This window comes from Rhagoletis pomonella, unplaced genomic scaffold, assembly GCF_013731165.1.
Source record: "Rhagoletis pomonella isolate Grant_MI unplaced genomic scaffold, Rhpom_1.0 Rhpom_scaffold_01830, whole genome shotgun sequence".
Lineage (NCBI taxonomy): Eukaryota > Metazoa > Arthropoda > Insecta > Diptera > Tephritidae > Rhagoletis > Rhagoletis pomonella.
The window spans coordinates 1-12110 of record NW_023460384.1 but is presented as its reverse complement, the minus strand read 5'-3'; the positions used below and the strand labels follow the sequence as shown (position 1 = coordinate 12110).

At 35.1% G+C, this 12110-nt stretch overlaps 1 protein-coding gene and 1 long non-coding RNA gene across 3 annotated transcripts; one reads left to right on the top strand and one right to left on the bottom strand.

Moving 5' to 3' along the window:
• Positions 1-8034: 8034 nt before the first annotated feature.
• On the top strand, positions 8035-9140 carry LOC118752769 (putative nuclease HARBI1). Its single transcript, XM_036487639.1, has 2 exons — positions 8035-8177; positions 8240-9140. The coding sequence occupies exon 2, from the start codon at positions 8289-8291 to the stop codon at positions 8841-8843; it is 555 nt and encodes a 184-aa protein (XP_036343532.1). The 5' UTR covers positions 8035-8177; positions 8240-8288; the 3' UTR covers positions 8844-9140.
• Positions 9141-10081: 941 nt separating this feature from the next.
• Positions 10082-11651, bottom strand: LOC118752768. Of its 2 annotated transcripts, XR_004994738.1 has the most exons (4): positions 11318-11651; positions 10718-11245; positions 10395-10662; positions 10082-10335 (listed from the first exon to the last, which is right to left on the bottom strand). It is a non-coding gene; the product is annotated as an uncharacterized LOC118752768 (long non-coding RNA). The 2 variants fall into 2 exon arrangements; XR_004994737.1 differs by having other exon boundaries at positions 10718-11651.
• Positions 11652-12110: the final 459 nt, after the last annotated feature.

The window sequence follows — 12110 nt, the reverse complement described above, 5'->3', positions numbered from 1 at the left end:
TTTATTCATTTTATAAAACTGCAAAATATCTCTGTTTTCGGGAGTACATGTAAAGGATGATGTGAAAAGGAAAAGAGAAATGGGACATGTCAAAACTATTCTTTAATTGAAGTTGAATGTTGCCGTGATTAGACTGTGCTGTAACCCATAGAATTTGTTTAAGTTAGAAGAAAATAATTAGACAATTGTTATGCAAATGCCAAATTTTACATTTCGCTTAAGCGAGTGAGTGAGAAGGGAGATTATTTGTACTTTATTTCCCCCTTCTCCCTTAAGAAAATAATAGTTGACAGCTTTGAATTCGTGTAGCAACAGTAAAAATATTCTCCCAGTTAAACATTATAGTCGGCGTTATCGACTCCCTGATATAAGTATGGCGTCGATAACGATGTGTAATTGGGAGTTAAGGCTCTGTTACGTACGTGTTTTCACTTATAAATCAAAAACCAATAGACTTCTACGTATGTAAAAAAGTTTCATTTAAACTGAAAATGCTATATTCATTTTATAAAACTTCAAACATCTCTGTTTTCGGGAGTACATGTAAAGGATGATGTGAAAAGGAAAAGAGAAATGGGACATGTCAAAATTATTCTTGAACCGAAGTCGAATGTTGCCGTGATTAGACTGTGCTCTAATCCATAGAGTTTGTTTAAGTTAAAAGAAAATAATTAGACAATTGTTATGCAAATGCCGAAGTTTACATTCCGCTTAAGCGAGTGAGTGAGAAGGGAGAGTTTTTGTGTGTGTTTTTACGTAGAAATCAAAAACCAATAGACTTCTACGTATGTAGGGCTGTGCGTTGGGTAACAGCTTCCACGCGAAGCTCATTTAATAGATTCCTTATGTGACAACTCTCAAGCAATGCCAAGTATGCATAACAAAGCCTTTAGTGTTAGCCGACATGGTACAAACGGCTCTTAATAGGTTAAGTTGATTTCCTGTTCCTTAATTTAAAAATGTTTAATACTTAATTTGAAAAAGTTTCATTTGGTTTGAATAAAGTTTCATTGAATCTGAAAAAAGTTTCATTTAATTTGAATAAAGTTTCATTGAATCCGAAAAAGATTTCATTTAATTTGGAAAAGGTTTCGCTTCATCTGAAAAATGTTTCAATTAATTTGAAAAAGGTTTCGCTTAACCTGAAAAAGGTTTCACTTAATTTGAAAAAAGTTTCAATTAAACTGAAAATGCTATAAATGAGCTTCGCGTGTAAGCTGTTACCCAACGCACAGCATTACATACGTAGAAGTCTATTGGTTTTTGATTTATAAGTGAAAACACGTACGTAACAGAGCCTTAACTCCCAATTACACATCGTTATCGACGCCATACTTATATCAGGGAGTCGATAACGCCGACTATAATGTTTAACTGGGAGAATATTTTTACTGTTGCTACACGAATTCAATGCTGTCAACTATTATTTTCTTAAGGGAGAAGAGGGAAATAAAGTACAAATACCCTCCCTTCTCACTCACTCGCTTAAGCGAAATGTAAAATTTGGCTTTTGCATAACAATTGTCTAATTATTTTCTTCTAACTTAAACAAACTCTATGGATTAGAGCACAGTCTAATCACGGCAACATTTAACTTCGGTTCAAGAATAATTTTGACATGTCCCATTTCTCTTTTCCTTTTCATATCATCCTTTACATGTACTCCCGAAAACAGAGATATTTGAAGTTTTATAAAATGAATAAATTATATGATTTGCCAGTTACCAAAACCCCTCGAAAATCACAACAAACCAATCAACATACCAAAGCCTTATTTTAAGAAATGAAACTACCAATTTTGGTCCAATTGGACCGAAACGGCAACACTGTATTCAACATGCCTTGACCGTAAGGGAGAGCAACACGTAACAGCTAATTCAAAGTAATCCAAAAAAGAAGTTTCATTTCATTTGAATAAAGTTTCATTTAATTTGAAAAAAGTTTCATTTAATTTGAATAAAGTTTCATTGAATCTGAAAAGGGTCTCATTTAATTTGAATAAAGTTTCACTGAATCTGAAAAAGGTTTCATTTCATTTGAAAAAGGTTTCGCTAAACATTAAAAAGTTTCATTTAATTTGAAAAAGGTTTCGCTTAATTTGAAAATGGTTTCGTTTAAACTGAAAATGCTATCTACACATTCGATGTTGCCTTTTTTGCTTTTTTAAGATATTTGCCTTGTTTTGGCTTTTCTACCTTTAATTGAAAAGGGAAGGAAAAAGCCCTTATTCCTGATAATATGAAAGTTTTAAAAGTTCCATAATTAAGATGGGCGCCACTTTTATGAACTCACGCCGAGCGCACGTTTAGTACAATCAAGGCTTTTCTTCGCGAAAATCTAGTGAAAATGCTGCCAGAAAACTTCAAAATGCATCTTGTGGTTAAATGTTACTACAACTATAGTGATTAAAGTATTGTGAGTTAAAAACTCGAAAGGAGAAAATAGTCAAAGATTCAAAGTAGAAATCTTTCAAATAATGAAACTATATTATTATTAATTTTATTAATTATAATTAAGATTACAATTAATAAGACTGCCAGGGTTTTCGGCTACCGTTAAAAGAGAAAATATTTGGTATTTCAAATTAGGTTATTGATGCGTATAATTTTTAAAAAGTTAAAAATAAGATTGATATTTTGTTCGGTAGGATTAGTAAGGACTTCAAGTGGGTTCCGGTTGTGGAATATGAGGGATCTTTGTGTGTTAAGAAGTAGACATTCTATGAGGATGTGGTTGACAGTTAAATTGGAGTTACGACAAAATTAACGTAATGGCTGAGCCTCTTTTTTTTTAATTAGATGTACATGTGTAAGGTTGGTATGGCCCAACCTGAGACGTACGAAGCACTTGTTCCTGATTACGTCTGTAGTGGCAGGAAGTTTTATTACCGATTTACTTGGATTGATAGTTTTGTAGCGGTGGTTATAATTCATCCATTTTAATGCATTTTTACGGTGTAAGGAGAGGGTGGCTAAATTACCAATAGATTACTTGAGAACGGTGTAAACATCATTAATGGAGATACTAAAGTTGATCTTGCAGCGTTATCGGCTTACTCATTTCCATATATTCCCGCGTGTCCAGGGATCCACATAAGTTGTATTCTGCTTCCTAGTTGCAAGATAAGCTGTTTTAATACAGTTATTGGTTCGGAAGTGTTCTTCATAGTTTTGGCGGATTCGTATGCTGAAAATCTGTCGGCGCACACAATAAATTTTTGCTTAAGTGTTTTCACTAATTGCAGAGCTGATAATATCGCCCGGACTTCAGCATCATAAGCGGTGGCAAATGGAGGTAAAATTCCATGTATCAGAGTGGCCCCAGTGGTGTTCACTACCGCGAAGCCTACTCCGTGTTCAGACTTGGAGCCGTATGTGAACAGCACCTCCCAATTATTTTCTCGGAATGGCTGGATTGTTCCGTTAAACAGTCGCCCGTATACATCTGTTGTGTGTTTTCGGTATGTTGTAAGGCAGTTGACGAAGAAAGTTTATTTAAAAGTCCACGGTGCGTTCGGCCTATATAAATTATTGAGAGCAGAAGATTATTTCATTGTCCGTTTGCGGATTCTCAGAAGTTGGACTTCTTTGTGCAAGGCTGAGTTGCTGTTGCAGTAGATTTTTAGTATTTTTCTGCAACTTATAAGTGAATGCTGTCCTCGAGGGAAGGAAAGCCTCCTTCGGCTAGTAAGTTTTCTGTGCGCCTAGTACTAAATGCTCCGAGACTCCGTCTGATGGCTGCATGGTACGCGCCTTTAAGTCGTGCCAAGGAAAATTCGAACATTTTCGGTAGATCGGTAAGCCGTAGTCAATTTTGGAGGATTGTTAGCTTGGTTACATTAAGAAGAGTGTTAGTATGCATTTGGCTTTTATTTGAGGATAAATACTTTATGATATTTAATCTGGCAGCTAGACTTGTTCTTAAACTATTACAGTGAGTATTACAGTTATGTTTGCATTCCCAAATTAATTTGTACATTATCAATACTATAGGAACTATGTTTAATTTCAATATTATTACAATAGTTTTTTCGGCACACATGTAAATGTTTAGATTTATCTGTCGAAATCTTTGCACCACAGCGTTGTGACTACCTACTAATAGATTGTAGGGCATCTTCAAAATGTCTTGAGATTTCCTTTGAATCCTTGCCTTTGCACGTTAAATACAAGTCGTCCGCGTAGAGGCAATGGTTTATGTTTTTGTGGTTCAGCAGTAGTCGGCTTAGATCGTCGAATGCAATTAAAAATAAATTTGTCGACAGGGGGAGCCCTGTGCAAACTAGTTCATGTTTTTCCCTTTTTACTTGTAAAATAAACATTTCTAAACTAAATGTTTTTTTTTATTATTTTTCGGTTTTTGTCTTTGCTTAGTGCCTTCTTTTGCCTTTTTGCGAGATCTAGTGCCTTTTCCTGCCTATTTCGGTATTTTGTTTTGTCTTTTCGTTAGTTTATTTTGCCCTTTTAATAGGTTTTTAGGTCCTAAAAATCCGTTTCCTGGTAATAAGAAATTAAAAAACGTTTTAAGAATTGTATTATTTACTAGACAATTCCCTTTTGCTTCGGGCGCCTGATAAGAACTTTTGCGTTAGTCGATTCCAAAAAAGCGTTGAAAAGCAAAAACGGTTTGTAAAGCAAAAATTCTTAGTTTATACCAGGGCTGCATAACTATATAAACAAAAAAATTTCGTTTCGTTATTTATTAAAAAAAACAACTTATCAAATATCAATAGTTTTTTAGTTTCGTTATTTAAGAAGAAAATTGTATACCATACATTTGCATCTTATAATGAGAGCTTTGTAGCAAAATTTATGTAGGAGTACACAGAATTATGCGAAGGGTTTTTATTAAATAATTAACAAATAGTTAAGAAAACGCTGTTAATAGATTATGCGAAAACTAATTTAGGCGCAACATTAATATCGCTTCAGTGATATCATCACTCACACCTGACCTATAGTGATTAATTATGTATTTTAAAGTCGAAAACGCTCGCTTTACGCTAACTTTCGAGCGGCAGTCGCATTTTATATGGCTGGTACAGAGTACTGTGACTAAATTTTGTTGACTCCCAATAGTCTGCTACAGTGGCGTTCATATCGCAATTATCATAGAATGCTTCTATAATTGATAATGTTTCTGTGGTATTGTGTGTGGCCAAAAGGTCGGAATCCTCGAAAGGCGGACTGGGAGAATTTTGGTTTCCTTGAAACGATGATACCAAATATCTCTAAATTAAAAAACGTTAAATCAACGAGTACTTTGATTGATTGTCGCTAAGAAGAAGCAGGCGGGGAAAAGCGGTCCCATGGTGGAACGCTGAACTCACCAAACTTCGAAAAAGGTCCAGGAAACTTCTTAATATGCCTTTAAAATCCCGAAAAGAGGAGCACTGGAGAATCAGCTATACATGACCTTGTAACAAAGATTGAGGTGGGGCTGGAAGCAGGTGAGTACGCAATGGTAGTCTTTGCTGATATGACAATGCTAATTTTGACAACATGTGCTTTGCGGCCAGAAGACATGGTGCGAACGAAACCATCATAAGATGGATTCACTTCATGCTATCTAGGAGAGCGCTAACCGCGGGGGAGCAAGCTAGCCTTTGTACCATGGCAGAGGTTGGGAGAGGATGCCCTCTGGGCGGGGTGCTCTCACCTCTCTTGTGGTGTGGTAGTTCACATCCAAGCTTACGCGGATGATGTCTGTGCACTGTCATCAGGTAAATCTCTCAGTCTTGTTTACGGGGAAAATAAAATTGGAAGGTCTCAACCTTTCAGTGCTTAGAGGCGTAAACCTAAATCTTATCTAAATAACAAATTATTTTCTGGTATTTTTACGGTTGTACATATTTTTGATTATGCTCAAGCTGTTTAAAAATTCATCAATAAATGGCCAGCCAATTTTGGCTTCTTTTATATTTTCTGAGATGAGTTGGACAATCAGATATGGGAAGCCATAAATTTTGTGACGATATCAGTCTGTGCATTGATGGCGTCCGCAGCTTTCTCACTACATTGCGGTATTCTCTAAAATAGTTTTTAGTTTCTTAATTTTTAAAGACATCATTTACGATGGGCTGGTGTGCGCGGCACATCTTATAACTGGGTGAAAATTTCTCAACTGGACCTCGGATTTCACTCAAGCTCGAATTCTTGCGTGAAAATTTGTGGGTAGAGAGGTTTATAGATGTGAAAGGGATCCTGAGAATTTTTTTTAATAATTTTAGTTTTTAAAGTTTTTATAAGCAAACATATTTTTAAGCAATCTTTTTTTCAAAACTCATTTTCTCTGAAAGTATTTGAGGAAAGTTGATGAAATTTTTTATGTAAGCGTAGTGGCATTAGAGCTTTAAAAAAAACATTTTTATAATTTAGATTTTTGTAATTTAAACCTTATAAATATTCAGGTTGCATTAAAAATATGTTCTCAATGAGTGTTTTCCATCTCGTTTATATTTTCGAAAACTGCATTTATTGAAAAAATATTTGTAAAAAAAAAATTGTTAGATCTTTTCTGTTTTTGACTTACAGCAGAGTGTCCAGATATGGCGATTTCGCGCCAATTTGGCTTTTTTTTGATATTTGCGCGTAAAAATTTAGGAAGTCGCCACTGGCGAATTTTGGCGATTTTTTCCATCAAATAAATTGTTTCCAGTTATAAAAATACACAAAACTTAGTTTCCACGATAATTTTACAGAATAGGCTAATGAACTGCGCGATAAACTTGACTTAAGGCGCATATTAAAAGACTGTCAAAACTGTTTGATTACCCTAATCGAAGAACTTTTGAAACGGTTACCTAGTCAATTAAATACTTTTAAAAAAGCTTTGATTTTGTGACAAGAAAAGTGTGTGAATCACAAGACAGCGAGTTTCAAGGACCAGCCAATTCACTATTTGACTTTGAAGGAAAGAAAAGCAGCGGAAACTGAATATTTAAATCTTTTAACTTTCCCATTGAATAACTTTTCTCAGAACCATTCCATCCGACTCTGAAGAATTTTGGATAATTGCTTACGGAGTGAAAACCGCAACAGGCAATAAAATGTTTGGAAATATAAGTAAATTCATATTATTATCCTTGCCGCACTCACATGCTTTATTGAGCGTGTTTTTTCCGTAATGAATTCAACAGAAACTAATAGCGTTTTCGTCACTTTAAAATGCTGTCTTCTTTTGTAAAGTGAATGCAATCTTTGCAGAGGGCAGAGCTTTCTTTTCTCACAGGGTTACCCTAAAAATATAGGAAAATGCAACATATTTCGCCCTCTCTGCTAACGACGGGGGAGATAATTGCCCTTTCAATCAGCTGATCAATAATAACATCACATAAAAATAGTACCTTATTTGTCTCTTTTTAGCACGCATATATCGGCAGTGTCAAAGCAGCACAGATAAAGTGTGTACATTTTTGACATTTCATTTTGGCGCTCGTGAGTTGAAAATGCAAACTTTGTGCTTAGGCATAAAATTATTAAAATATTGTAGCTGCCCAGGATCTGTGTACATTTTAATAACCTAAATCAGGAAAATAGATTGTATTTTGTCAGGTAAATATGTTTCCCAGAAAGTGGAGTTTACATATTTGTAGTAACTTACACAGAAACTCTTGGTGTCACAGGTGGAAGAGAATTGTTGGCGAAAATGTAAAAACGCTGCTTGTTTGTAGGAACAAAAGTAATAAATGACCTCTTGGAGTCGTCGTCCTCTTCTTCAGATGATGAGGAACTCGGCATGCTTTTACATCCAAAAGTGAATTGCTTACGTGTAAAGGACTTTATAGATAAAGTAAACTTGTACACAGGTCGCGTGGTATTTTTTTCATACGGGAACGGATTAGTATTTCGCTCACCAAGTTTCAGAGAAGCATACTATCTTTGTGAAGTTTGGTTTACGCTTTATCCAGTGGGTGGAGTTTCATGAAGAACGTCCATGCATTTCCCCTTACCGCCCTCAAACTAGTGGGCAAAATACTAAACACTCCTTTCATTCGTTTATATACTGTATATTTTTATATTTATGCATTTGTAGTTTAAACGAAATTTTCGCGTTGAACGTGAAAGTGCGGAATATTTAATTGCAAAATATACCAGCAGTTCCTACTACGTAAGGAGAAACTACAAAGGGGGGAGACCACAAGCACCACCAAATACGCATGTGTTATTGTTTTTATGGTAACAATGGAATGATTGCTATATGTATGTATGCACTAATTGTAAATAATTTTCTTATTTAGGTTTTGCAGCAATAAAACAACTAGACGCGAAGTTAGCAATATATTTAATATGTCATATTCTTGTGCCCATAACGTGCTAAACAATGTTATGTCGTTTCTGCTTGAGCTTTCACCGAACATCATAAAATTCGCTCAAAGTGTTGCTGAAAAAGAGATTATAGCAAACGATTTTGCGGAAATCTGTGGCTTCCCTAACGTATTAGGCTGCATTGATGGAACCTACATCTCGACAAGGGCGCCGAGGCATAAAATTCGCTCAACATATATAAATAGGCACGATACCATTTTCGTGACTATGCAGGGTATATGTGATGCAAATTTAAAATTTATAGATGTTTTCACTAGTGTGCCGAGTAAAGTGCATGACTCGCGTGTATTGAAGTTACCCTTCATTGGTAAGGAACTTCAAAAGCTTTGTCTACCAAAATATCATCTTTTAGGTGATTCTGCTTATCCGATCCGAAATTACTTGTTAACGCCGTATGGGGATTACGGGAATTTAACTGAGCATGAAAAGACGTACAATTACAATTTTAGTCAAACTCGGGTTCGAATAGAAAACGCCTTTGGATTGTTGAAATGTCGCTTCCGGCAGCTTATGTGATTAGATTTTCATGAAGTTGAAACTACAGCGAAGTTTATAATGGCATGCTGTGTACTTCATAATATTTGCATAGACAAACAAGATGTTATTGATAGGGAAGAATACTGCGTTGAACCTTGTACCGTTCAGGAGCAAAATCTTCCATCCGAAGTAAGTGACTCCGTTCTTACCGAGCTTGGCGAAATAAAAAGAAGCCAAATAAAGTCTCTTTTTTGACGCGTTTGTTTAAGCCGTGCCTGCTTTGGATCACAACTTTTATAATTATTAATTATTATTAAAATTAATCAAAATCGAAGACAAAATAAATAAATAAATAATTAAAAACAGCTTTTTCTTTTATTTAATACAAACTTTCATATTTATTGCAAATAAGGGAGATCATGTTTATTTGATTCAAAAAGGAACAAAGTAATTCAGTACTCTAGTAGTAAGTAGTAGTAGTAGTAAGAAATTCAGTCTTATTCAAAGTAGTTCAATTGGAACGTACATAGATATGTACAGTATCGGTCATATCTATAGCACACCATTTCAAAATAATATTGTTTGCCACTTATGTAAATAAATAAATAAACATAAGTGACACACAATATCACTTTGAAATAGCGTGCTATAGGTATGACCGATACTGAAGGTAATTAAAAAAATTATGGGAATCACGAGAAGTAGTAACGTGTTGAATCATACAATGTTACAGCTGCTTAAAAGTTTAGTTTTTAATTCATGAAATTACATATATGTATGATTTTTAGACGTTATTAAACGTTATAACATCTTGTGGATCCCTTTACAGTATTTACATATTTTGGTTTGTAGGCTTTAACAGAATATAAAATAAGTTCAAGTGATTTTCTCTTTCTGGTCCAACGCAGTGCTGGACAAATTATAATTGTATTGTAATTTATAGAATTTATACCAAATTCTACAATACAAATACAAATAGTTTATATCATGATAAAAATATTAAAAGGTAAATTCATTCTCTCAATTCGTCGGCCATGATTTTTTTCTGACGTTTGCCAACATTTTAAAATCATATAAAATTGAAAATAAATTGTTCACAATTGTTGTTGTTTGAGATTGAAAATGAGAATGTATGTGTCAGTTTGAATTTTGATTTTAAAATTATATTGTTGGCAAACGTCAGACTGCCTCTCAATGGGTTGCCTTGTTATGTTTAAAACATTGTTTGTAATATAAATATATAATATATATATATAATATAATATATAATATATATATATATAATATTATTATCGAATGAATCCTATTATTATAAAAATGGATTCAAGTTAAAAAGAAATAAATAAATCGTCAACTGTCGTATAATTGCAAACGCTAGTTATGCGCCTAAATCTATAAATGTGTTTTTGCCAATGCCACGATTGGTGCAACGGTCGACTCATCTGGCAATACAAAATCACCGGCAGCAACGTCAAAGTGGGTATAATTGTATGGCTTGGGGAATGTTTGTACAGGTACAGGTTTGTCAAGGCTGAAAAAAGATGTGTATATTTTTCAGCATTTAATCGCTAATTATTCGAATTTGCTTACTTAAACCGAATGTTCTGTTGGTGCCGTTGTTGCTGTTCAAGTTGCTCCGAAATTCGAACCACTAGCAAGAGCAGTGTTTTCGAACACGCCGTATAAAGGTGATGTGGATTTGGCCATCAATGGCATAGATATGGTGATGGAGAAAAGGCAGTTGTTGTAAATAAGCGAAGGGCGCCGGTGAAAATGTTATTTGGCGAAACGTTGGGCCGGAAACGAAAGACACTTGCAATCATTTTACATCCATTTGCAGAAGTCTGCAAACCAAGAGCTAAAAAATATATATTATAACTTTATGGATAATAAGTAGCATATACAATTCAAACCTGATTTTATAAGTATATCTCGCACACCCACAGCTTTAAGCTGGTTTGTTTTCAGTCAAACATTTTTCCATAAGGCTTTCGATTCTTGTAACTTTCTCCATTCTTTCCTTGTGTCGCTTCTCCCTGGCTTCCTCTTTCCTAGCAGCAATTTCAACTAGAGTTTCTTGCATCGTTTTTTTCTTTCTTTGCTTTTCTTTTGGTGAGACCTCTTTTTAACTACACAGTGGCAACTCAGTTTTATTGCCGGCTCAATGGAATCATCCAGTTTGCAAATTTTTTCTAGCTCTTCTTCAAACTGCAGCTTTTGGCGTTTTGCACCTGAGCTGCTGTTGTTTTCCACTGCCGCCTTTTTTCGTATCATGATGGTCTTATACCTTTCTTCACACTGCTTCCAACTTTTCCCGTCGAACTCAGCGCCAATCTTCATCCACATTTCCTTCTTTGTCTTTAACTGCTTGAAGGGCCCAACGTCCGGCGAAAAGGAAGCGTACTTATCCAGCAAGAGTCTCGTTTCGCCTTTCGTCCATACTGCAAAAAAGCGTTTTTTAAAGGTTTAGCATTTTCGGCTTTTACTTTTCTATCAAAACATTCTCATATTACCTGTAACTATTTTGCTGCAATTGGGACTTTCTTCTTTAGCTTGCATTATTTTGTATTTATTAATTTTCAATTGGACACCAAAATTTCTTTAAATTGCACTCCGTTTAGCGCGCGAAAAAAAAGCTGATTGCATTTCAGGGTTGCAGTTTGTGATCCTTTGTAAGTGTGAAGGGCTACACTGAACCTTAAGCGGGGTGCCAAATTCACAGGGTGAAGTGCACCTTTAAAAGACTTTCGTACCTCGGTATGGCAACATATTCGTGTAGAAAAGAAAACGCTATAAGATTCGAAATAGGATGAGATAGGAAAGCCTTAATTCAATAGTTCGAATAAAGTGTTATATGAATGCTGATAGTTTCTGCTGCAAAACTTTTCCAATATCAAACAGTATGTTATCAAGGTTGAATAGCTGAATATATGACAACAACAGGTGGACACTATAGGTGGTTTTGAAGAAATTGTGAAAATATTTAGCTGATCTCGCCTTATAATAGGTTTTTATTTAATATTTAGCGCCGAGCTTTTAAAAACGGTGTTTAAGCCACTTATGCATTTCCCGCATAAACAAAGAACAGCGAACACACACACGCCCTTGTATATTGCACTCCCGCCCAAAACCAAATGCAGCGAATAAACACACGCACTTGCGCTTAAAAATAATTCGTTCGTTCTTCATTGGGTATGCATTTTTTAATGCACTTCTCAACTGCCGCAAAACAAAACCTACTAAAGTAGTTAATTGCTGGCACTCCAAATTATGCTCAACAATCCCGCTTGATGCATCACCACTCCT

Bases quoted from the DNA above. Each gene is read 5' to 3' on its own strand.
- LOC118752769 (XM_036487639.1), top strand. From the start codon at position 8,289: ATGTCATATTCTTGTGCCCATAACGTGCTAAACAATGTTATGTCGTTT.